Here is a 27,196-nt window from a genome sequence, read left to right on the forward strand (position 1 = left end):
AAGGGGTGTTTTGCATTGAGGCAATGCACATATAGAATATTAAAGAAAAGAGAAGTCGGGGGAGGGGGGAGCGGTTTAAGATGGAGGAGAAAGTTCACTCTCTAAAGTTGCGAAACTCTCAACTTTGAGTCCTGAGGGCTGCGTTGTGCTCAACCAGAAAATGAGATGCTGCTCCGCCAGCTTACACCAGACTTCACTGGAAGATTGCAGCAGGCCGAGGACAGGCATGTGAGCAAAAACAGATGAACATTCACACCAACAAAATGTGAGATGCACTGGGCTGCCTGCCAACAAGTGTGAGTACAGTGGTTTAGAAGGTGGATGAATCCAGCTCAAGTGTTGGTCAAAGCTTTGTGCAGAGAACAGAGAGCGAAAGGGCAACGTAACGTTCTCTCTGCTGCTGACTCAGGCAGCTACCATTTTTGGCCTGGTGGTCATGGGCTTCTAGTCCTGCAGTCTGCTCCTGTGTCAAGCATGAGGAGAGCTAAGGTACGGTTTCAGGAGACTGCCCTTAAATTCAAGAGAGAGAACCTTCTGTCTTTTCTCATTATCTACTTCTGCACCACACTACATCAGTCACCTTGTTCGTACTACAGAGCTAGCCACACCATACTGCCCCAGACGAATGCCGAGGTGCTGCAGTCTGCGGCCATTCTCTCAATAATTAATGCTGCTCGAGATCACGCACCATAGGCATCTGAAGCAGCTGCATGGAAGGCAAGCAGCACAAATGAGAGTGAGGATGAGGGCTTGCTTCGCATGATGGCAAAATTACACAGCATGCAACAGACAACCAAAACTTCGGATGTCTCTTTGTAGCTTCACAGCAAAGCTCTTCCCAAATGGTGCAGACTGCAGAAATGTTGCTTCAGCGCAGCAACTGCCTGCTCGATGTTGTTTCTGAAGGCTCTCTATGTATCCAGCTCTGCTCAAGCATCAGCCAGGAGTCAGAAGCCAGGACCAAAGGGGATATGTCAAACTTTGTTAAGTCACAGCCAATGGTGACCAGATGACCTGATTGAAACAAAGGTACCACAGCAGGTTTCTCCTGCCAGTTAACCTGATAAGTTGCTTGGCAAGCTCAGCACATGGCCAGGAGCAGAAGCTGAACACCACAAAAGGACCCTACCACAAGTGCAAAGCCCACATTTAAAGGTTTTAATCACAAATGCTGTTGTGATCCATATGAAGCAGCCCAACCCAATATTGTGGGCAGCACATTTTTGATACATACTGGCTTCAGGTTCTTCATCCATCTGATTGCATTCTTTACAAACCAGTTCTGCACCTGAAAAATAAGTGTTGCACCCTCAAGTTTGCCAGACCATGTCATGAAGAGGCTCTGGCTACACTGCCTTGTAAGTAGGGCTGCGTGCTGCACCAGTAAATTGAAGGCAGATTGCTGCTGCAATCTAAGTGCACGGCAACACATTCAGCAAGTCACCCGCTGTAAAAAACGCTCTGCTTTGGGATACCAGTGTAACGGTGGAATCACCATAGTAACACATTAAATTCAACACAAAGTAAAGGCGTTAACATTTAATTGCATCCCGACAAACATTGATAAATGAAAGATTAAGTCTCAGTTCAGGGGACATAGCTGCTATGGGTTTGATACTGAATTGTGTGTGAAAGCCACAAGATATGTATCCTGAGTTATGAGGCTGGTAAAGATGCATGTCTTATCCCACGCAGGAGACGCAATTTGTCTTTAACAGCACCAAATGAAGATAAAGCAATGACTCAACTGTGGCAAAATTCATTTAATTAAGTTACTAAAAGGGATGTTAAATCATTAAAAGATGTCAGCAGCAAAGAAGATTGTAAGTATAGTCGGTAACAACATTATTTACATGGTCTATTTATTGGTTACAACAATGTAAAGGGCTAATTTTTAATCCCGAAAATTAAGGGAAGTTTCGTGGTGCCGCTGAGAGACTTGTTGAAAAATATGCGGGGTTGATGGACTTTTGTTGCACTGCATATTTAACTTCACTCTACCACTCAGGAAAAGGATTTATCCATGCTTGCATATATGAGCAAAGCTGCACTGAATGCCTGGTGAACGTTGAATTTTAGCAAGGAGGCTGTTGTTGAAATTGTATCTCATGTACACAACTGACTGAGAAAAAAATTACATTTTGCACATGTCTACTGTTGACAGTCCAGTCGAGAGTAATCACATGTCGGCTCTTGTTAAGTGCTGCTGATGACAGCGTTTCAATAGCAACCCACCTCACACAGTCAAGTTCAGGCTGACTACAATAACTTTGTGCAATTAAATGTGTTGGATTTTCCAGTGCGTAGTGAAGTTCACACCTGATTTTCAGTTAAGTTTATGACAGGGAAGGTACATACTAGAACTGGCAAGGCAGAGAATAGAGTAAATATAAAAATAATGGTAGGAATGATGGATTGCTGATAAAATCTCCTTTATTAATGAAATAGCCAGCCAAAGAGTTTTTTTTAAAGGGGTGGCCACAATCAATTGCCAGTTTATAGAAGGGCAGATATGCATCATAAGATTTTTAAGCCAATTTTTTTTATTACTCTGACCAGCCTGATCTTTCCATTAGCAAGGGAAATTACCTGTGAAGTTTAATGTCCTGATTTATTGCTGTCAGCACACTACTAGTGTCTACTTACAACATATCAACCTCAGCTTAAGTGGCAGCCTCTCATGAGTTCAAGCCTCACTCCAAAGACTTGAGTACATAATAAGGGGCGGACACTTCAATGCACTTCCGCAGGAATGCTGCACTGTTATTTATGCTTCTTTTGGATATTAAACTGATACTCTGTATTTCCTCCTCAGTTGGATCCCGTAACACTATTAAGAAAAGCGGGAATGTTCTCCTGGTATCTTGACCAATACTGATCGCACAAATAACTTACCTAAAACATATTATTAGGTTATTATTTAAGTACCATTAATGGGACTTTTCTATGCGCAAATTGACTGCTGTACTTCCCCAAATTACAATAGTGGCTACACGTCATAAAGTACTAATGGGCTGATCATCCTGCTGTGCACTTTGTTTTTCCTTTCTTGGCTTTGGCCAAGGCTTATCCAACCTTTTTTGCATGGTGGGGGAGCACATTTCAATTTTCCTCATGCTGAGTGACTTGGCAGGGGTGTGGGGGGAGGTCGGGGTGATGGTTGGGATGAGCATATTTCGGAAATGTAAGGTTTGACACAACACGAAACATGAATTTCAAGAAGAAAAATCTGATGTATGAAAAGAATCAACTTACTAAATAAAAATATTTCATAGCAACAAAATTTATAATAAAAAAACGAGTAACGCATTAAAATAACCACTCCATCACTCACACATACTCACCCCTCTCCCTCATTCACACACACTCATCTCTCCCCCTCATTCAGTTTTAAGTTTTATTTATTAGTGTCACAAGTAGGCTTACATTAACACTGCAATTAAGTTACTGTGAAAATCCCCTTGTCACCGCACTCCGGCATCTGTTTGGGTACACCAAGGGACAATTTAGCATGGCCAATGCACCTAACCTGCATGTCCTTCAGCCCATGCGAGGGAACCGGAGCACCCGGAGGAAACTCATGCAGGCATGGGAAGAACAAACAGACTCTGGACAGACAGTGGCCCAAGCCTGGAATTGAACCCGGGTCTCTAGTGCTGTTAGGCAGCAGTGCTAACCACTGTGCCACTATATACTCACGTCTCTCTCACACACACACAGATATACCACTCCCCCATCTCTCAGACACACTCACTTTTTTTGTTCTCACACACAGACATACTCACTCCTCTCTCCCAAACACAGACGCACTCACCTCTCTCTGTCTCTCGGACACAAAGACACACTCCCTCTTTCTCTAACACACAGACACACTCACCCCTCTTTCACATAAAAACATTCTCATCTCTCTCTCTCACACAGAGACACATTCACCCCTCTCTCTCACACAGACACTCACCCTTCTTTCTCTCACACGGACACACTTATCCCTCTTGCTCTCTCTCACAGACTTACACACCCCTCTCTCTCTCAAAGACAGACACATCCTTCTCTTTCACACATAGACACACTTAACCCCCTCTCTCCCTGACGCAGACACCCCTCTCACACACAGACACACTTACCCCCCTCTCTCTCTCAAAGATACAGACATCCCTCTCTCACACACACAGACACACTCACCCCTCTCTCTCTCATTCAGACACACTCACCCCTCTCTCTCTCTCACACAGACACATTCACCCCTCTCTGTCACACAAACACACACACACAGATATTCCTCTCTTTCAGCTCTGCACACAGTCTAGACAAATCAAAAAAGAATTTATTTGATTAAAGTTTTTTTTTTGCTTTTATACTTCACAATAGCTCTTGTAAACTCAATCAGAATTCAATGAAAAGAAGTAGACTTTTGTTAGCAAATGATCCGATACCACCCACAATTCGCATACTCTCAATAATGCAGGGCATTTGCTAATCAGAGTAAGTAAAGTATGAGGTATACATAAAAATGAAGCAGCAGCAGGGGAGATGTGGCCCATCCTGCAGGTCGGCTACACATCCACCTGCCAAAGTTCCGACAATAAATAAAGCTTTGGAGCTTGAAGAAAGCTCAGCATTCTACTGCCAACTAGGACCTGCTGCAGGATCTCTTCCTTCTCCTCACAAAGTTCCACACTTGAATATGAGGGAGAGACACAACTATGCCACTGAGCAACCCTTAGCCTGAGATGGAAAACTATGAAACGTTGCAAGATAATTTATCTGCAAGCATTACAAAATCTGTACAACTCTGAATGAGACGGATGATAATTTCTTGCATAATAAATTAAAAACCACATTTAAAGCACTAGTCAGTAACCTTTGAAGATGTTTACATCTGTACAAAATCCCAACAAGGTAATAAAGAATTTTGAACCACTACTTCTCAATAACAAGCAATTAAAACTAACTGTTATCTGTACATGGAATAAGCTGTTATTCTTTACAATCCGCTTATACAAAAGAGACAGTGCGTGAATTTTGAAATTTCCCAATGGACTGCATTACAAATAGTTTGCGCTTACCACAATAGATAATAAAGCAGAAGAACTGATAAGAATGCATGAGCCTAAACTGAGGACTAAGTAGATGGGTTTGACATATTACAATTACAGCACATAGAGTGAATTCAAAATTGAGGTATTCGCACCACACAAGTGCCAGGCAATGCCCATTTCCAACGAGAGAGAATCCAATCATCGTCCCTGGACATTCAATGGTGTTACCACCAGTGAATCTCTCACTATCAACATGCTGGAAGCTACCATTGACCCAACTGTAGTAGCCACATAAATACTGTGGCTGTAACAGCAGGTCAGAAGCTCGAATCCTATGGTGAGTATCTCAGCTGGCTTCCTAATGCCAGTCCACCATCTGAAGGCACAAGACACTGAAGAAGCTCGACACCATCCGGGGTAAAGCAACCTGTTTGATTTGCACCCCATCCACAAACATTCATTCTCTCCGCCATCGACATACAGTGGCAGCCGTGTGTACCATCTACAAGATCCACTGCAGTAACTCAGCAAGCGTCTTTTGCCTCCTTCCAAGCCCTCGATCAATACCATTTAAAAGGACAAGTGCAGCAGACACATGGAAACATCTCGAGTGTCCCCTCCAAGTCACTCACCATTCTGATTTGGAAATATATCATCATTCCTTTGCAGTTGCTGGGTCAAAAGCAAGGAATTTCCTCACTAACTACTATGGCTGTAACTACACCTCCCAAGACTGCAGCACTTCTAGAAAACAGCTCATCACCATCTTCTCAAGGACAGAAAGGGGATGGGTAATAAATGCTGGTCAAGCCACTGACACTGACACCCACAAGTGAAAATAAAATGCATTTCTGTTAACAGCCTGCAACCTTACTAAATACATAAACAACTTCATCCACTAAACAGATGTTTAAAACACCCAGTGCAGGAAAGGGGGACCAAATGCTTGGTGAAAGTAAGAGTGTTCAACAGTGGTAAACTAATTATTTTAAATCACTGAATTCCAGAAAAACTCAAAATCTAAAGATATGCAGGCTCTAAATGTTGCAAATTGCTGACAGGCAAGAATATTATTCACATGCTGTTATTTTCAAAAAGCATTCTCTTGACTTGCCTCTTGAATGAAAATTCAAGTTTCTAAGCTCAAGAGGGAAAAGTAATTGGAGTTCATAGAGGTTGCTTTCTGGGTTCAGAGTTGCATAAACTGAATACATGATTCAAGGAAGCAAGAATACTGAACTATCAGTGGGGGAGAAATTTAAATTCTAAGTCTTTTGCAACTTATTGTGTTTGTAAAACACTAAATTAAATGCCAAAAGAATTCACTTTTTAAAAGTTATTATCAAAAACCTAAGTAGAGGTTAACTAACAAAGCAAAGAGTCAGGGTACATGGGTGTTTTGCTGGTTGGCGATCAGTGACTAACGGTGTGCCTCAGGGATCAATATTGGGACCAAAAGCGTTTACGATTTACATAGATGATTTGGATTTGGGAACCAAGTGTAGTGTGTCAAAATTCGCAGATGACACTAAGATGGGTGGAAGAGCAAAGTGTGCAGAGGACGCTGAAAGTCTGCAAAGGGGTAGAGATAATCTAAGTGAGCGGGCGAGGGTCTGGCAGATGGAGTACAATGTTGGTAAATGTGAGGTCATCCATTTTGGTAGGAATAACAGCAAAATGGACAATTATTTAAATAGCAAAAAATTGCAACATGCTGCTGTGCAGAGGGACCTGGGTATCCTTGTGCAGGAATCTCAAAGAATTGGCTTGCAGGTGCAGCAGGTAATTAAGAAAGCAAATGGAATTTTGTCCTTTAATTCTCGAAGGATGGAGTTTAAAAACAGTGAGATTATGTTGCAGCTGTATAAGGTGCTGGTGAGGCCACATCTGGTGTACTGTGTACAGTTTTGGTCTCCTAACTTGAGAAAGGATTCTCTGGCACTGGAGGGGGTGCCGAGGAGATTCACTGGGTTGATTCCAGAGTTGAGAGGGTTGGCTTATGAGGAGAGATTGAGTAGACTGGGGCTATACTCCTTGGAATTCAGAAGAGTGAGGGGAGATCTTATAGAAACATAAGATTATGAAGGGACTAGATAAGATAGAAACAGGGAAGTTGTTTCCACTGGCGGGTGAAACTAGAACTAAGGGGCATAGCCTCAAAATAAGGGGAAGCAGATTTAAGACTGAGTTGAGGAGAAACTTCTTCGCACAAAGGGTTGTGAATCTGTGAACTTTCCTGACTTGTGAAGCAGTTGAGGCTACCTCATTAAATGTTTTTAAGGCAAGGATAGATAAATTTTTGAACAATAAAGGATTTAAGTGTGATGGTGAGCAGGTGGGTAAGTGGAGCTGGTCCACAAAAAGATCAGCCATGATCTTATCGAATGGCAGAGCAGGCTCGAAAGGCCAGATGGCCTACTCCTGCTCCGAGTTCTTATGTTCTTATATTATGTATAGTGTCACGCTACATTTGCACTATCAAGTTTGCAAAGGGCCAGAGATGAAGAGGTAAATCAATTAACAGAGATTAAAATAATAGGCCTGTCTTTCAAAGCTTGTGGATTATTGGAGAAGTGAAGATAATATATGGTATATATCTCAATTAGTTGCTTAATTAGCTATACAAGAAGAAAATGAACCAAAAACAGCACACTCGGACCTTGGCTTAAATAAGGTAGAACTGGTATAATCCAGTAGAATAAGCAAGCGAACAACATATTTTTATACCTAAATGATAGCGGGATATAGAAGACCGGAGCAGCAGGAGGGCATTTGGCCCTATGAGCCTGCTCTGCAATTCATCACGATCATGACTGATCATCCATCTCAATAGCCTAATCCTGCTTTCTCCCCATAACCTTTGATCCCATTCACTCCAACTGCTATACCTAGCCTCCTCTTGAATACATTCAATGTTTTGGCAACAACTACTTTGTGTGGTAATGAATTTCACAGGCTCACCATTCTTTGGGTGAAGGAATGTCTCCTCTCGTCCACCCTAAATGGTCTACCCTGAATCCTCAGGCTGTGACCCCTGATTCTGGACTCCCCCCACCATCAGGAACATCCTCCCTGAATCTATCCTGCCTAGACCTGTTAGAATTGTATCAGTCTCTATGAGATTCCCCCCTCATTTGTCTGAACTCCAGTGAATACAATTCTAATGTAGTCAATCTCTTCTCACACATCAGTCTCGCCATCCCCGGAACCAACCTGGTAAACCTTTGCTGCACTCCCCCGAGAGCAAGGACACCCTTCCTCTGACAAGGAGACCAAAACTGCACACAATACTTTAGGTGTGGCCTTACCAAGGCCCTGTATAATTGTGAAAACAAATCCCTGCTCCTGTAATCGAAACCTCTTGTAATAAAGGCGAACATGGCATTTGCCTTCTTTACTGCCTGCTGCTCCTGCATGCTTACCTTCAGTGACTAGTGCACAAGGGCATCCAGGTCCCGCTGCACACTCCTCTCTCCAAATTTACAGCCATTCAGGTAGTAACCTGCCTTCTTGTTTTTGCTTCTAAAATGAATAACCTCGCAGTTATCCAAATTATACTGCATCTGCCAATGATTAGCTCACTTACCCAACCTGTCCATATCATCTTGTAGGATCTCTGCATCCTTGTCACAGTCTATCCTCCCACCCAATTTGGTATCATATGCAAACTTTGAGATGTTACATCTTGTTTCCTCATCCAAATCGTTAATATATATTGTGAATATTGCACCGACCCCTGTGACATCCCTTGAGTTACTGCCTGCCAATTTGAAAGGCACTCATTAATTCATAGAAACCCTACGGTACAGAAAGTGGCCATTTGGCCCATCGAGTCTGTAACTCTCCCCAATCTATCAAGGCCAACTCATGCCTCATATCTTCATAGTTTCCTTTATTAAAATTCAGCACCCTCATCTCTGAATCAACTACTTCGCTCTCCAAGTTGATAAAAAATCCTATCACGTTATGGATGCTCATCCCTAAGGGGTCTTGCACAGTTACAGTACCCAGTCTAAGATGGCCTGCTCTCTAGTTGGTTCCTCCACTTATTGGTCAAGAAAACCATCCTGAAAACACTCCAGGAATTTCTCCTCTACGGCATTATGGCTGATTTGATTTGCCCAATCTATGTACAGATTAAAATCACCCTTGACCATCCATATTTCCTGATCACATCTATCTCTAATTTTGTGTTTAATGCTATTCCCAATATCACCACTGAAGTTTGGAGGTCTACATATGATACCCAATAATGTTTTTTGCTCTTATTGTAATTAGTTCACCCTTCCCCTCCAGAACGTCTTGTACATACTCTGAGACACCCTTGACCTAAGTACCATGGAGGCAACATACCATCCTGGAGTCTCATTTGCAGGTACACAAACGCCTGTCTATTCCCCTTACAATTGAGTCCCCTATAACTATTGCACTGGCACACTTTTTACCCTCCTCCTCTCCAGCAGAACCAACCTTGGTGCAACAAGTTTGACTGTGGCTGCTTTCCTTTTTCTGTCACTGCAGCTGACAATCAACGATAGCTGATAAACAAAAAACTAATTTCAAGGAATCCTCTTTACAACACTAATTCTGAATTCTACCCATACAGACTCCACACTGTCAGAGCTGATATTCTTTCTCACGATTGTGTGAATTTCCTCTTTAACCAGCAGTGCCACTCCACCACCTTTTCCTTAATGTCTGTTCTTCCCAAACACTGAGTACCCTGGGACGTTCAGTTCCCATCCCTGGTCACCTTGCAGCCATGTCTCCATAATCCCAATTATATCGTACCCGTTTACATTTAAGTGCATGATAGCTTATCCATTTTATTGCAAATGCTCTGGGCATGAAGGCAAACAGCTTTTAAGCATGTGTTTTTAACATTGCTTATCCCGCTCCCAATATTTTTCTTTACAGGCCTGTTTGAATTTCGTCCTTGGTTTCTCTGCCTATCACTTTTCTTACTCCTCCTTAGTTGTCCTTCCTCCTTCCTTTTCTGGCTCCTTACATAGGTTCTCAACCCCTTGATAGATGAGTTAAAACCCTTGCCAACCGCTCTAGCGGACAGTTCCCCTGGGATGTTAGTCCCAATTTTACCCAGATTTGTACAGGCCTACCTCCCCCTGAACTAGTCCCAATGCCCCAGGAATCTGAAACCCTCCCCTGACACTATCTCTTCAGCCATACATACATCCAATATATTCTGGCATTTGTACTTTGACTACAACGTGGCACCATTAGTAATCCTACCTTTGAGGTCCGATTTCTTAACTTTCTATCTCGGTCTCTGTATTCTGCTTTTAGGACCTTAAACCTTTTTACCTATGTCATTTGTACCAATGTGTACCACGACCACTGGCTGTTCACCCTCCCCCTCCAGAATGTCTTGTACATACTCCGAGACATCCTTGACCTGAGTACCATGTAGGCAATATACCATCCTGGAGTCTCATTTGCAGGTACACAAACGCCTGTCTATTCCCCTTACAATTGAGTCCCCTGTAACTATTGCATTGGCACACTTTTTATCCTTCCCCTCTGTAGCAGAACCAACCGTGGTGCAATAAGTTTGGCTGCTGCTGCTTTCCCTTCTCTGTCGCTGAAGCTGACAAACTCTAACCGATAAACAAAGAACTTATTTCAAGGAATCCTCTTAATAACACTGCTTATTAAATAAAATTATTCGGAGAATATTTTAACAGCTAGCAGCATGAACCCTCAGAACGAATTTTGAATACTCCAGTTTTTCAGTCAGTAATAAAGGGGAACAAACATTTTGTTAATTTTCAAGCTTTTAAAATCTCTTCGGTCTGTCCTGTGTGTTACCAGTGACTGGTGAGCCATAACATTTCTGCAGTCTTTCAAAGTTGCTGCATTTGGTTCTGTTGCAAGTTACAGCATGTTAATGAAAGACTGGAAGAATCTCATGTTTATTGAGTGTGGGGTGTTTCAACAGAGGCATGGTTTTGAATGTGCCTCAGAAAATTTGGGACAAGGGTTGGTTGACCGATAAATGACAGCTGCGCTGGTGGGAGTTATTGGAAAGAAGACATTTAAGGCGCAGTGTTCTTATGGATCTCACTTCACACAACACAGCTCTCATAATGGAAGGTTACTTATAAATACCGTGATCGCAATTCAACCATTGACATCTGCTGTCAGTTGTAATCTTAAGACACTCTCACATCCCATCTATCAATAAAATAAACTTTGTAGGAATATCGTTTGTGGATTCAACAATGACTCGACCAAGATTTGCTTCTCTAAGCTTATCAATGTCGGGTTGTAAGTTTACTGCTATGAGCCAGTTCTACCTTATTTAAATGATGAGGCTTTAATCATCATTCATGTTCGTGATTCATCAGGAAGGCTGTTTTAAACACTATAATTGAGCAGACCTATTAAGTGCCTGGCTGAAATCAACAAATTGGTGATCATGATTTTAATGATGTTTGTTGATTTCAAAATAACCAAATTAAGGAGGGCAGGAAAGCAAATAATGATTAATAATCAATGATAATCACACACGCTTCAAGATGCACAGCTACATGGACAAACATACAGAGTGCCAATTACATCCTGAGTATGCATAATGAAGGCCTGTTGGAATAGCTTAGCTTGCATTAGGCAAAGAAACAGCTCGCCGTGCCTTAGCGACTAGATAGATAAACTTGCTAAAATGAGGCAAAGATCTTTCTTTCAGTGTATTTAATGTAATAAATCTAGTGTGAAAGTATTGTATCCTTTAACCAAGATGAACATATGAACATAAGAAACTGGAGCAGAAATAAGCCATTTGGTCCCTCAAGCCTCCTCCACCATTTAATAGGGGGGGCGGGGGGGGCGGGGGGGCGGGGAGGGAGGGAGGGAGACGGGATGCCGAGATGCCCAGGGGAGTGTGGGTTTGGGGAGATTGGGGCTAGCCCGGGAGGCCAATGATGGGTGGGTGGGGAGGTCTGCAAGGCCAGCGATGGGGGGGTTGTGAAGCTGGCCAGCGATCACAAAGACCACAATCGGGAGGCTGGTAACATGAGGGCCTCTGTACGTGCAAATGAACTTGCACATGACAGATCGATGCTTGCGCAGTGGCCTGCTCAGTGCTGTGCTGCCAGCCTCCCCATCGGGAATAGCCCCACCCCTAGATTTCCAGAGCGAATCATGCTAGGGCACTCTATGATGCACAGAATGCCAGAGATTCATTCCGGAAATTATACTAAACAAAACCATGGGATTTACTCCTATTTCCCCCAAACGTTGGGAACTTCGAATTTTTTTGGGAGAATCCCGGCCTTGGTCTTTGAGTTCCTTTCCCAGTTTTCTCATCTCTCCTCAAGATGCTGAGTCTGCAGAGGCACCTGCTGCCTTCTCAAGCCATCATTCATCACACGAGAACTTTCACTCGGGTGTGGTTTTTGTTGCACTAGTTGCCTGCCCGATGTTCGTGAAGGGAGGCCCTGTTGCTCCATATCAACAGTCAGGAATTACTAATACTGAGTTAATGGTTGAAAGAAGGGAAGCTAGCACCCAGGGGCAGGCCTCTGCACGGGATTGCCACGATAAGAGCTGGCCTCCGATACAGGGAAAAGTCAACACTGGGACTCAGTGTGACAAGGGCCTGTGTCCTTTGAAGGCAGGACAAGCATGCCTGTTCCCCAAAAATAGGTAAAGGCTTAACTTTGAATTCCTCTTCAGTTGGTCTGGCTGCTGATATGAGTCAAGGGTCTTAAGATCGCATTGGGTCCTTTCCGAATGCCAATTTAAATCCACTTTCATTTGGTGGCTGCCGAATCCCTCTGTTTTGAGGATGATGGTGAAAATGTAAAGGCCAGAACAAAGGTTCTTCACTGTTATTTTACCTGTCTTCTTTCCACCAGGGAGGAAGAGCCTCAAACTTTCCTCCTGCGAATGTTGTGTGGTCATTCTATCACAGACAGCAGCAGAGGGCAGCCCAATGTGCACTCTTGGGCACTGGATATATCAAAATCAGTCAGTTGGCTCATTTGACCCAGTCATAATTCAATGGTGTTCAGATGATAGCATCCATATTGCCAGCTTGGCTGAATGCCAGACATAGTGACCAGGGAGGAGATTGAACATGGGGCCTTTCAAGTCCAGGTTGTGCAGTTGCTGAATGTACAGCACCAACTGAGTTATAGGGTGACTAAACGGGGCACTTCATTCTTACAAATTTGCAATGATGTATATGAAATATTACTGCTTGAAATCTAAGTAAATTCTATCTTTGCTATTATTTGCTATCAATCGCTAGTGAGGAGATTGTCTTCGTTGGGTCGAAGATGGCTACTGAGGTGGAATCGGGATCTGCAGACTTTATGGCACATAAACTGACAAATGGGATGTCTGACCGTGTATTATCAGCTCAGGTCATTGCACATTCTTTTTACTGCTCTCTCTTTTCCTCTTCACTTCCTCATCTTTTGTGTCTCAAATAGCTGGGGTTCTTCCCACAGATACTGTCTTCATCTAGTTTGGTCCAAAATGATGGTGTCCTTGGAGCTGATATCCAAATTGCATTTCTTCATGTCGGTTTTTAGCACATTCTTGAAGCATTTTTTCAGTCCTTTCCTGGTGCATCTGCCCTGACTCAGCTGGGAGCAGAAAACTTATATTGGGAACCTGGTATCTCGCATACGAGCAATCCAACAAAGCTGATGATTATAGTCTCAACGTTTGTGATGCATCTGTCCTTCCACTTATCATGTAGGATCTTGTGCAGGCAGTGTTGATGCTATGACACCAGTGTTTTAATGTGCCTCTGACACGTTATCCATGTTTCAGTCCTATACATTAAGAAAGAGATCACAAGCACATGGCAAACTGTGAGTTTGGTTTCAGTTTTAATGTCATGGTCTTCACTCACTTCCTCATGTCACCAAGACTTCACCAGCAGCTTTCAGGCAATACTGGGTTTTTTCTTTAATTCATCCATGGGACATGGGCATCGCTGGCTGGCCAGCTTTTATTGCCCATCCCTAGTAGCTCTTGAGAAGGTGGTGTTGAGCTGCCTTCATGAATCGCTGCAGTCTATGTTCTTTGGGTTGACCCACAATGCCATTAGGGAGAGATTTCCAGGATTTTGACCCAGCGACTGTGAAGGAATGGTGGTAATATTTCCAAGTCAGGATGTTGGGTGGCTTGGAGGGGGACTTGCAGGTGGCGGTGGTGTTCCCATTTATCTGCTGTCCTTGTCCTTCTGGTTGGAGGTGGTCGTGCACTTAATCGGTGCTGTTTAAGGATCTTTGGTGAATTAACATAAGAAATAGGAGCAGGAGTAGGCCATCTAGCCCTTCGAGCCTGCCCCGCCATTCAATAAGATCATGGCTGATCTGTCGTGACTCAGTTCCACATTCCCACCTTCTCCCCATAACCCTTAATCCCCTCGCTGATCAAAAACCCATCAAACCGCATCTTAAAAATATTTAGCGAGGCAGCCTCCACCACTTCAACGGGCAGAGAATTCCAGAGATTCACCACCCTTTGAGTGAAGAAGTTCCTCCTCAACTCCGTTCTAAACCGCCCCCCTTTTATCTTGAGGCTGTGCCCCCTAGTCCTACTGTCCTTTCTGAGCGGGAAGAGTCTCTCCACCTCTATCCTATCCATCCCATTCATCATCTTATACGTCTCAATGAGATCTCCCTTCATTCTTCTAAACTCTAACGAGTACAAGCCTAGTTTATTCAGCCTCTCCTCATAGCTCAACCCCCTCAACTCCGGCATCAGCCTAGTAAACCTCCTCTGCACTCCCTCCAAGGCCAAAATATCCTTGTGTAAGTGCGGCGACCAAAACTGCACACAGTACTCCAGCTGCGGCCTCACCAATGCCCTTTTCAGCTGCAGCAAGACCTCCCTACTTTTATATTCAATCCCCCTCGCTATGAAGGCCAGCATCCCATTCGCCTTCCTGACCACCTGCTGCACCTGCAGGCTTCAGTACATCTTGTAGATAGTACACACTACTGCCACTGAGCATCGGTGGTGGAGGGTTTGAATGTTGGTAGATTGGTGTCAATCAAGCGGGCTGCTTTGTCCTGGATGGTGTCAAGTTTCTCGAGTGTTGTTGGAACTGCAGCCATCCAGGCAAGTGGGTAGCATTCCATCACACTCCTGACTTGTGCATTGTAGATGGTGGATAGGTTCTGGGGAGTTGGGAGGTGAGTTACTCACCACAGTATTCCTACTCTCTGACCTGCTCTTGTAGCCACTACGCTTATGTGGTGAGTCCAGTTGAGTTTCTGGTCAATGGTAGCCCAAGGATGTTAACAGTGGGGCGGTGGGGGGGGGTTCAGTGATGGTTACGGCATTGAATGTGAAAGGGCGGTGGTTAGAGTGTCTCTTAATGGTGATGGTCATTGCCTGGCATTTGTGTGGCATGAATGTTATTTGCCACTTGTCAGCCTAAGCCTGAATATTGTCCAGATCTTGTTGCATTTGAACATGGACTGCTTCAGTACCTGAGGAATCAGGAAATGTGTACATTGTGCAATCATCGGCAAACATCCCCACTTCTGACCTTATGACAGAGGGAAGGTTATTGATGAAGCAGATAAAGATTGTTGGGCCTAGTACAGTATCCTGAAGGACCCCTGCAGAGATGTCGCGGAGCTGGGAGGACTGACACTCCACAACCACAACCATCTCCCTATGTAACAGTTATGACACCAACCAGTGGAGAGTTTGCTCCCCCCAATGCCCACTGATTTGCCAGGGCTCCTCGATGCCACACTCAGTCGAATGCAGCCTTGATGTCGAGGGCTGTCACACTCAGCTCTAAAATTCAGCTCTTTTGTCTATGTTTGAACTAAGGCTGTCATGAGGTCAGGAGCTGAGTGACTCTGGCAAAACCCAAACTGGGCATTACTGAGCAGGTGCTGCTTGATAGTACTGTTAATGACTCCCTTTCACCATTTTACTGATGATCGAGAGTAGACTGATTGGGCAGTAATTAGCCGGGTGGGATTTGTTCTGTTTTTTGTGTACAAGAAATACCTGGGCAATTTTCCACATTGTTTGGTAGATGCCAGTGTTGTAACTGTCCTGGAAGAGCTTGGCTCGGGGAGCGGCAAGTTCTGGAGCACAAGTCTTCAGTACTATTGCCAGAATGTTATCTGGGCCCACTGCCTTTGCAGTGTCCAGTGCCTCCAGCCATTTCTTGATATCACGTGGAGTGAATCGAATTGGCTGGAGACTGGTATCTGAAATGTGGGTGACCTCTGGAGGAACCCGATGTGGATCATCCACTCTGGCTGAAGACGACTGCAAGTACTTCAGCCTTGTCTTTTGCACTGATATGCTGGGCTCCTCCATCACTGAGGATGGGAATATTTGTGCAGCCCCCTCCTCCAGTGAGTTGTTTAATTGTCCACCACCATTCTCGATTGGGTGTGACAGGACTGCAGAGTTTTGATCTTCATTGCTTGTGGGATCGCTTAGCTCTGTCTATCACTTGCTGTCTTTGCCATTTGGCATGCAAGTAGTCCTGTTTGGTGGCTTCACCAGGTTGACAACGCATTTTCAGGTATGCCTGGTGCTACTCCTGTTCCTATGTTTCAAATGACAAATGAATTCCCACAAGGAAAAAAAACAGTAACAATGGGGAAATAAGAATACTGCTCTGAACATTTTTTTCCTTCTGGGTTGATGGCAACTGGGTTTATTATTAATCAGCCTTCTGCTGCTCACAGATCTTTACGAAGAGTATATTTCACATATTTGACAGGTGGGGAAAGTCAGTAGCATAGGGTGGCACAATGGCACAATGGTTAGCACTGCTGCCTCACAGTGCCAGGGACATGCGTTTGATTCCCAGCTTGGGTCATTGTCTGTGTGGAGCTTGCACATTCTCCCCGTTTCTGTGTGGGTTTCCTCCAGGTGCTCCGGTTTCCTCCCACAGTTCAAAGATGTGCAGGTTCGGTGCATTGGCCATGCTAAATTCTCCTTCAGTGCACTCAAACAAGCACCAGAGTGTGGTGTCTAGGGGATTTTCAGAATAACTTCATTGCAGTGTGAATGTATACCACTTGTGACTAATAAATAAACTGTCACTTGTTCGTTATCTTGCTTATCGTAGATATTCACCAAAAGTAGTTTAAAAAAACCTGAAAACATTGCAGAAATTTTATTGGTGGTTCCTTCCCTTACAAAACAGTTGAAAATTCAATTTGTTCTGAATGCAAAACTGTCATAATGGTACAGAAGGGCTTCAATCGTGATTAATTTTTCAATATCTTGTTAACAAAACTAGCAGACGTCCCATGTAGCTGCACGTGAAGATAGCGGCTTCTAAGTTAAGACTTCATTTTCCAGAAAAAAGAAACACCCAATGACAGGACTTCACCCTTCACCACAAACAACAGCTATTTTTTCCCTCTCCCTTCTACTCTTTCCTCCCTCTGTCAAAAAGTTCAGCTTTCACTCCTTTTATCAGTTCCTGAATTTGAACGGGAAGGCCTGAGATGTCCCTGGCATGGGCCTCATTCCCATTGAACTGTTGAGCTGCAGAGGGGAACGGGCAGTGGGACAGGATCGTGGGCCAATAGCTGCAGCAGCCTTTTTCTAAGTGAGGAAGTGCCAGGAAGGTGTGATTGGGCAATTCGGGGGAGAGATAACAGCAGCAACTAGGAGAGCCCAAATCATTCAAGTGAGTATATTTGTGAGCCTGAGTTTGTTGGTTATGGTTAAGACCTATCGTTGGGCCTTATGCCAGCAATATTTGCCTGGGTGAGCCATCTCTGTTGAAGGGAAGTGTTGGGAGAATAACATGCTTTCACTCTGTACGTGGGAGATTCCACTTCCTGTATTAGCTGCCAATTTTTTTTAAATTCATTTTTAGGGGACAAGGTCATCACTGGCTAGGCCAGCATTTATCGCCCATCCCTCGCCGCTCTCGAGAAGGTGATGGTAGGCTACCTTCTTGAGCTACTGCAATCCTGGAAGTGTAGGTACACACACACACAGTGATGTTAAGGAGGGAGTTCCAGGAATTTGACCAGCCTTCAAAACCAAACCCCACTTCTAAGCTTAACAGTGAACACTTGGCAGAGCCAGAGCATTACTTACGTAAGCAACTTGGTAACGATCGGTCCCACAGACCACTTGCTTGACAGGTAAGCACAGCTGAGCCAAGGAGATAGAAGCTCCACTTACACTGGTACACCACACTGCTGCCAAACTTGAAGCTTTGCGGGTAATTCTGTTGCCCTAGTCGAACGGCATTTTCCACAAACCCCGGATCTGTACAGTTCAGCACTGTGATTCAACAGAACACATCAAATCTCATTAAACTGTAAACTATCCAGGGTATAAGAATGTTAAAACAATCCAATAGTTGTAGCGGACAGATGGAGAAACAAAGTGGCTTTTTGGAGAGGCGCTTGTATTTTTTGGGATGGGGGAATCTTGCCTGTCTGCATTCCCGACTTGAAGACCGGGTTCAATAAAAAAAAACTCATTTCCATTCTGTGCTGCGGAAGTGAGATTCTGCACTCGAGAGATAAATAACCTCACATTCCCAAAGCTTCACAAGCATTTTGCCTGAAAAACGTGGCAAAGAATTACGAAGAGTTAAATAACTCAATTTGTTTAAAAGTTTGATTTAGTTTTAAATTTAACCTTTTTTCTGCCTTACTTTCAATCTTAACTTATTCTCCTAATTTTAGACTGAAGACCGCTGATGTTTGAATTATATCTTTACCTCCATTTGCTTTCCACGTACAACAATGAAACTTAACCAAATGAGTATTTATAGCCACCATCAATACCTCGCTATCAAAATATAGAAGCAAGCACACGTTTGCATAGAATAATATAAAATATTCAGTTCAGAAACAGGCCATTCTGCCCAACCAGTCCAAACTGGTATTTCTATTCCTCTTGTACCTCCTCCCATCCTTGGAAAACTCTCTCACAACCATTCATTTCATAGATTCCTGACAATGCAGAAGGAGGCCATTCAGCCCATCAAGTCTGCACCGACTCTCCGACAGAGCATCTTACTCAGGCTCCCTATCCCATAATGGCATGCATTTACCTCACTACACATCTTGAGACACTAAGGGGCAATTTGTCATGACCAATCCATTCTTTGGATTGCAGGAGGAAACTGGAGCACCCAGAGGAAACCCGTGTAAACAGGGGGAGAAGGTACAAACTCCACAGTGACAGTCACTCATGGCTTGAATTGAACTGGTGCTGTTTGGCAGCAATGCTAACCACTGTGTCACAATGCCGCTCACATTTATTTTCCCTCATTTGCTTATCAACTGTCCTCTTAAATAGATCTGCACCTATCAAAATGTATCTATCGGTTGGTAGCACATCTGCCTGAGCCAGAAGGCCAGCACACCCTGCATCCACACCTCCAACATGAGCATGTAGTCTAGGTTGACATTGCCAATGAAGTGCTGAGGGAGTGGTACGCTGTCAGAGGTCCTGTCTTTCAGATGAAACATTGAGATGAGGGCCCTTTTTGCCCAGTTCAACTAGTGTGGCGTTCAAATGGCACCAGTGCCTGTGGTGCAAAACTCTGAATCCCACCTTTGATAAGATGCAGCTTTTGCTAGCCCGTTCCACAAGTGCTATAATTTACTCATGGAGCACATTGCTCCCATGCTCAGCTATAAATATTTCAAACAGATGTCATGATAATAAACAACACTGCAGGGGAATACTTCCTTTGTCGTACTATTTGTTACGCCATGCTGAGTGAAGCTTTATAAACCCAGTTTTCCGCTGAGCATCAAAAGAAATATTCTTCCTCAGTTTTAGAGCTGGCACCGGATAGACCCACAATTCACCCAGATTCCAATCAATTTAAAGTTGGCCAAAATTTCATCTTGGATCGGTGCACAATGTGGGAAGTCAGCAGCCTGTCTTTTCCAGGAAGGGTTAATGTTCCTTTGATTTCAATCAGTTTGCTCCCCTTTATTAATAAATGGTAATCGTTGTGCAATGAGTCATTATGCTTGTCACCCTGTGTGTAACACTGAAACACCGTAACTGGCTTGTACACTAAATCATTTTTTTTTTCTGTGCATTTGCTTCGCAACTGGAAAACAGTAATGGTCAGTGATTTTTTATTTTTAGTTGCCTTTCTCTTTGCATTTATTATTTCTGCTGGCCAGGATGATTCTCATGGTTAATTTCCCTGTAGGTCTATTAATGGTTTTGCTTCTGAAGCATTTTATTTTACTGCAATTTCGTGAGGATTGTCCATCCAAGATATTTGCATCCCTCAAGACCTAGCAAATCCTCAGCACGTGCTTCTTTCCTGATTAAAGTAGTTCAAAAGTGTTCCTTTCCCTTGCAATCCAGTGAGGACTCAGGGTCCACCTCTCGGGAGCATTCATGCAGTCCATTTGTGAGTAAGAGTCCCTCACTCTCCAAATCCGATGAAGCCTGAGTTTGAGAGATTCAATTCCTTCGGGGGCTGGTGACAATAACTGAACTATGAAAGGAATCCATATCATTTTTTTGAGAGTTTATTACTGCATGTTTTTAATAAACAAGGCATATTGCTATTCAATACTGTGAGCTATTGCTTTTCTCCCTTGTAAACTAGCCAACTTTTACTGCTAGCATCTGTCTACCTGTGAATAGAGAATGTGGGCACATTCTCCAAGTCACTTGGGGAGTCAATTAGCTCAGTTGCCAAGATGGCTGGTTAGCAACACAGTGATTCCAACAGCATGGGTTCTATTCTCATTCTAGCTGAGGTCATTCATGAATGCTCTGCCTTCACAACCTTGCCCCCTCGTCTGAGGTTTAGTGATTCTCAGGTCAAATCACCACCAGTCAGCTCTTCCCCTCAAAGAGGAGAGCAACCTATGGTCATTTGGGACTATGGTGCCTGTGCTTTAATTGTGTATGTGCACACACATCTATTTCTGCATGATCCTTGTGTTTTTATCCCCTTCATTAACTTGTGTAAAAGTTGACCCCATGATTTGGGGGCCTAAAGAAATTTAATATTTCATTTACCTCCTGTAAAAAATAATTCTCATCTTTCAGTGATGCCAAAACTTTTAGGACATAAGTATAACCCTGGAGATGCTAATGATTTGATTTCATTGCAAATGTATCAAACTAATGAAAATGAGTACCAGTGAACAAACGTTGGATAATTAATATGGATTGAATTTATGGGGCAGAATCTTAGTGCACCATTGCAGCAAGGACAAGACCTAGATTGTGGTAAGCCATTCAAAAGTCCACTGCCTTCGGCAGGACTGTGAAATTTCACCATTAGAGTTCATAATGTTATGTAATGAACACATATCAGACCATTAATAGAGCTTTAGCACTGCTGCTTTGTACTTCATTCAATTGCAATGGTCTTTTGTGGATTTCACTTGGACTTGAAATAAAAATGTCCACCCTTTGAAAACATCATCTATGTCAAAGTTGATCCCGGAACCTCTGGCCTAAAACAGAGAGAAAAAAAAAATCGCTCTCAAAAATTTGACTTTTGCACAAGTACGTACAGGACTTTTTCAGCAGACTTGGACAGTTACACTTTGGTATTTTTACCACCTCCCCACCCCAAGGAGCAGTGATTAATTAGCGCTAATGCTGCTAAATATAGAGTGATAATATCTGTTGTGACGCCCCCTCTCCATCTCATCAAATGTATTCCGTACAAATAAAAGCATTGATTGTGTCAGCTGTAACAATAGTAAATGCATATTCAGTTGATTTTAATGATTGTCACCCCTTCCAATGCCTCCGACCCCAACCTTCCCCCTGCAGTCCTGAGAACAGATGTGGTGCTGAATCCTTTTGGCAAAGCAGAGTTCATACGGGGTGTTTACTGAGTTAATTTAGCCAGTTGATAACAACATTACATGTGATATTTCAACATCACATGCATGACCTGTTTACTTGCTGATGCATAAAAAATAATCAGAATACCTGCCAAATAGGCAATTTATCTCAATGTTTCCATCACATCTATGAAACGCTCATACCCATGATGCTTTAATCAATATTCTCCTAATTCTCCATTTTGAAAGTGCACTGAGTCGTGAAACACATTCTGTTTGTATGAATTGTACATGTCCAATTTATCTCCTTGTACCAACACACACAAAATAAACAGAATGTAAATATGGTTTCACTGGGAAAACAGTCTTTTCAGGAGCAAATGAATCTGGAATAGTGGTTTCACATAGTCGCCAGTATCAACAGTCATCCCATCATCTTCATATTAATCAGATTTGAAATAACATCATGAGTGCAACAACTATAAACAGTTTAAATGCATTATTCTCATATTCTACTAGTCTTGGGCCTTTATTATTTACACAATAAACTCTGATTGCGTTACAGGCATTGCTCATTCTCACTTGAGGGTAAACCATTGATTTGCAAGCCTGCCACTGATGGCAGCTTCAACTTCAGAATTAGACACTGCAGTGAATGTGGCCACACTGTTTCCTCCAGCAAAGAACCAGCAGAAAGTACAAAGCTTGGCCACTGTTCCACCCGCTATAATTCTCTTCTAACTGAGGATGGCCTGAGGTATTAATGCCGCTTTAAAAGCCAAACATGAAAATTAAAGTAGTTTTTTTGTGTTGCCCCTCATGCTGCTTTAAAACCTGTCTGCTATTCAAAACAAATGACAGATGCTTCTATTTGAATACAAGATTCCTGCATTCAGCTTGAACATTTTAAGTTTGGAAGCAAATCTGGATTATTTTAGGCCCATGCACCAATTAACCAGTTCCATCCCGCTCCCAGGCATTTTTACAAAGGCGGAACGGGAGGGAAGTGGGGGGAACAGAGTTAGCCACCAGCAAGCGGTGGTAACCAATATACATCAAATGTGACCCATCTTCAGAACGGCCCTGAAGATTAGACATATTGGCCTCAGGACATCAACGCTGCTTCTCTCGTCAAAAATGCTGCCACATCTACTGACTATTTCCAGCACTCTCTGTTTTTACTTCAGGTCTCCAACATCAACAGCATTTTGCTTTTAGTTTATTGTAACTAATTCATGACATTAAGGTCAATTTTCAGAGGTCCAGATCCCTGCAGGTGGTCCTGAGCAGGGATCTGTGAATCTGCCTAGAGGCCGTCTCCCAGCTGGGGAGGGAGGAGGTGGCAGGACCGCAGTCAGGCTTAGAAGTGCTTTCTGGCTGCCTGGATCCTGCTGCGGCCACAGGAAGCCCTGTGGAAGGATTCACACTTCACAATGGTGGCCCTGCTGCTGGATTTTTTTTTTGTTTGAAATCTCAAAAGGGTGGAGTCTATCTTTCATTTTGGGTGTGATCACTCCCTCAGTTACCTGTCAATGCACATGCTTCCAAGCTGGAGAGCCTTCTCTTGACCCACCAGCTTTGACAGTCCGCTGCCAGCCTGCGCTGAAAAGCCAGCCCACCCTCTGGCCATTCATTGACCAATTTGAGGAAGATCACAGGTTGAATGACTGAATCCCACACTGTGCAGGCTTCGGATCCCCATATGTCAAGGTGGTGCTCAAAAACCCAGCCAGTAGATCCTACGCATGATTTCTGAACTCGAGGAGTTTTGCTGGTTTAAAAAGCAGAGGAAGATTGAAGCATATGATTTTGTGGTGTGAATTACAGCTAATTACCAACTGTCTCGTTGCTTCCTCACCATCACATTTTGCAGTTTGCCAGCTTTGCCTTCAGATAATGTGATGGGCTTCAAGACCGGTTATGCCCAATGCAGTAATCTTCTGGCCTGATGACCCCAGCTCAGTGATTAAGGGCAAATTTATAATCTAGATCAAGGAATACCTCCACTCTCACCTCTCAGCTGCTCTCATATCCAACCAAAGAAGTAGAAAAGCAAGATTAAGAAATCTTGAATAAACAAAAGAAAGCGGGCAAGTTATATTTCCTACAAGTTAAGTATTTAAAAAATGTATAATTCAACAATGTGCATTATTTTGAGAATTCAGTTGCGTTGACCAAAGGAGTAACTTTAACTTTTAGTCTTTTTTTTTCATTCATTTGTGGGACATGGGAATCACTGGCTGGCCAGCATTTATTGTAAAAAGTCTGACAACACCAGGTTTCAGTCCAACCGATTTATTTGATAGTAAATTCACTAGCTTTCGGGTTAGCACCTTCGTCAGGTGAATGGAGAGCTCCATGTGTTGTGGGTTGACCCACAATGCCGTTAGGGAGGGAATTCCAGCGACTGCGAAGGAATGGCAATATATTTCCAAGTCAGGATAGCAAGTGGTTTGGAGGGGAACTTGCAGGTTGTGGTGTTCCCATATACCTGCTGCCCTTGTCCTTTGTGAAGTTAGTAACATTAGATCCACTGACATGTCTGCTTTCTCTTGCCATTGACATTAATGCAAACCAAAGTGGAGAAGAAAATATAACACGTGGCCAGTCGTGTACATTGTACAAAAGCTAAACTTCATTTTGTACCACTTCTTTCGATCCTAATTTAGTGCTTAATCCTCAAGAGGGAAGTGGTCCAAATAAAATGTTTTCCAGCATCTGATGTTTCCATCCACTTTTCATCAGACCCTGATGTGTCTCTAATTGTTGGATCTTCAGGTGCATACACACTCAGAGAATAAAAGTGAGTATTTTTTCTCACTGTCGCCAATAATCTTCGACTCAATGATGATTTGCATTTTCTTTATTCTTTAAAGCAGAATTCTCCAATGGACATTGGGCAGAATTCTCCTATTCCCTGCCAATACATTTAAATAAAGCACATGTTTAAGTTAAGGCTTTTCTCTGTGAATCCGAATGGGATTGTTGGAGGAGGTGAAATGAGGGAACAAATGTTGGCTCTCTGAATGAAAGAGAGTGAGTTTTGAGAATTGACAATATGGCTTCTCCACTAAATCCCATTTCTTAAATTGGTAGAAAATAACTGAAATGAGAGTTTAAAATTAATAATAATGGACCATCTCAAATGTATCAACTGAAGACTTAACAGGGATCCTGAATTCCTCCAGAAATGTGTCATAAACTGACATAGCCCAGGATTTTATTGGCCCAATGGGAGTCTTGCTCACCAATCAGGAGAAGCGCAAGGAACCCCCTGTCGTTTCTGTGGTGGCGGCTTGGCAGAATCAAATATCTTGCAGGCACATAAATGGTCACCATTTGACCTTCGCCATGATTTAGGTCCTCAATGGCAGAGGTCCCGCTGCCACCAACAGCAGCCAGCCTGTCAGAGGTTGGCAACTCCTCATGTTGTCAGCAGCAGCAGGAGCAGTTTGACGAAGGATCATCCTGATTCAAAATGTTGGCTCTATTCTCTATCTCCACAGGTGCTGTCAGACCTGCTGAGATCTTCCAGCATTGTTTGTTGCAGCTTGCAGCATCTGCAGTATTTTGCTTCTCCTCTTGCTTTTCTCAGTGGTCAGAGGCCACAAGATCATTGTCGGATGCAGGTCAAAGGTGAGTGAAGGTGGAATTTGGGGTGGGGGGTTGTTAAAGAGGCAGAAAGGGAGATCTGATGCCAGGGCAGGGAAGTGGATTTACAGAGCCCCTCCACCCCCTTCTTGGGACCTGGTCACGCGATCAGGCTCAGAGCCTGATTATTAGCGCGACCCCAGGGAAGCTGCAGGTAAACCTTGCAGGGTTTACTGGTAGTTTTTGGGAGGTTCAAGAAGGCCTTGCAACCTCTATTTAAATCCCTGAACCACCATTAAACTGCGGTGGGCTCTGGGATAAAGGATGCCAACTGGCTCATCAATGACTTTCATTGAAATCCTGCCGTCAATGAACAAAGAACAAAGAAAATTATAGCACAGGAAGGGGCCCTTTGGCCTTCCAAGCCTGTACCAGCCATGCTGCCGAACTGAAATAAAACCCCCTACCCTTCCAGGAACTGTATCACTCTATTCCCATCCTATTCATGTATTTGTCAAGACACCCCTTAAAAGTCAGTTTCGTATCTGCTTCTGTTACCTCCCCATTCCACATCAGTCCCTTCTGCCCTCCAACACAACTGGGGAAGTTCTGTCACCACTGGGAAACTGTGATTAAGCGGGCTCAGTAGCCATGGTTCCCAAAACACCACGGTATTTGATGACAGCATTTAGATAAAGTGTGCACAATGTTAAAGTGTTTGCTTACAGCTGTGGCTGGAATGATTTCCTAATCAGTAAAATGACTTTGAATCCTCCAATGGCTATCAATCAATGTTACGAGTATGCGAACAAGGCGAGGGCACTCACAACCTTCAGCTTATTCCAACACTTAATTCCATCATTGCTGATCTACAGAACAAGTATACTTTCCAGCCTTTGCTCCATATCCCCTGATACCTTACCTAATAAAAATCTATCATTATCACTCTTAAAAATGTATTCCCTGATCCTTTTTCATTTACTTTAGCAGTGTCTTGGCTGCTTTATTTATAGGGAAGGCATGGCTGACATAACTTTTTGGATGGAAAGTCATCGGGGTCTCATGTGTGTCTTGAGGCCCACAATTGTATTTATCAATGAGATCCCTGTCCACGAATCAGGAAGGGTAAGAATTCCCTCTTAAGTGGGGCAGGGTGACCTTTGGACAAGAAATCTAGAAGACCAGGTTTACTGACATATTGAGGATTTAACTCCACAGTGTTCAGCATTTGATCTTGGTAGGTTCCCTACCTGGAAATGAGTCGACTTGTCTTTAGTTGGGTAAGGAAGCACTTTGGAGCAGGCTGCAGGACAAATGTAAATGTGAGCTACGACCCATGGGGCCAGTGAGGCTGGTATGGGGTTTGATTCCTGAACCCAGGGTAACTGAATGGTGGGAGACCTGATGGGAGGGAATTTTGGGAGACAGGATAAGCACTCCTTATCCCCAATCCTCAGGAGTGTGCTAAATTCAGCTGCCTTGGGCTGCTGGATTCTCCATGGCCTGAGAACTCCGGCTGGTTACCATTAAACAAGAACAGGTTCAGAGTTTGTCATTCAAACATTTAAATTGCAAGTCATTTTCTGAGAATGGGTTGCTTGCCCATTCCCTTACACCTCCATGGAACCCAGAAGATGGCAGGTTGGATAAGGGTTAGGGCCAGGTTTGAGATTTTACAAAATTGCAATCCGTGACTTAAATCCTGTCCTTTAAAATTTTAGATGTTAAAATCCAACTCTTGGCAGGTATTCTACTGAATCCCCAGAAAATAAACATGCCTTTAAAATT

At 43.4% G+C, this 27,196-nt stretch overlaps 1 protein-coding gene across 1 annotated transcript in view; it reads right to left on the reverse strand.

The window, feature by feature from the left end:
• LOC145345358 (CUB and sushi domain-containing protein 1-like) overlaps positions 1-27,196 on the reverse strand; it is a 1,850,124-nt gene that overhangs the window by 89,536 nt on the left and 1,733,392 nt on the right. Inside the window, exon 54 of the mRNA XM_080193174.1 lies at positions 18,117-18,305. Coding sequence (XP_080049300.1) covers positions 18,117-18,305 — 189 coding nt within the window. The remainder of the gene's footprint in view (positions 1-18,116; positions 18,306-27,196) is intronic.

The sequence above is a fragment of the Carcharhinus amblyrhynchos genome, chromosome 7 (genome assembly GCF_965287045.1).
Source record: "Carcharhinus amblyrhynchos chromosome 7, sCarAmb.v2.hapA, whole genome shotgun sequence".
Taxonomy (NCBI): Eukaryota; Metazoa; Chordata; class Chondrichthyes; order Carcharhiniformes; family Carcharhinidae; genus Carcharhinus; species Carcharhinus amblyrhynchos.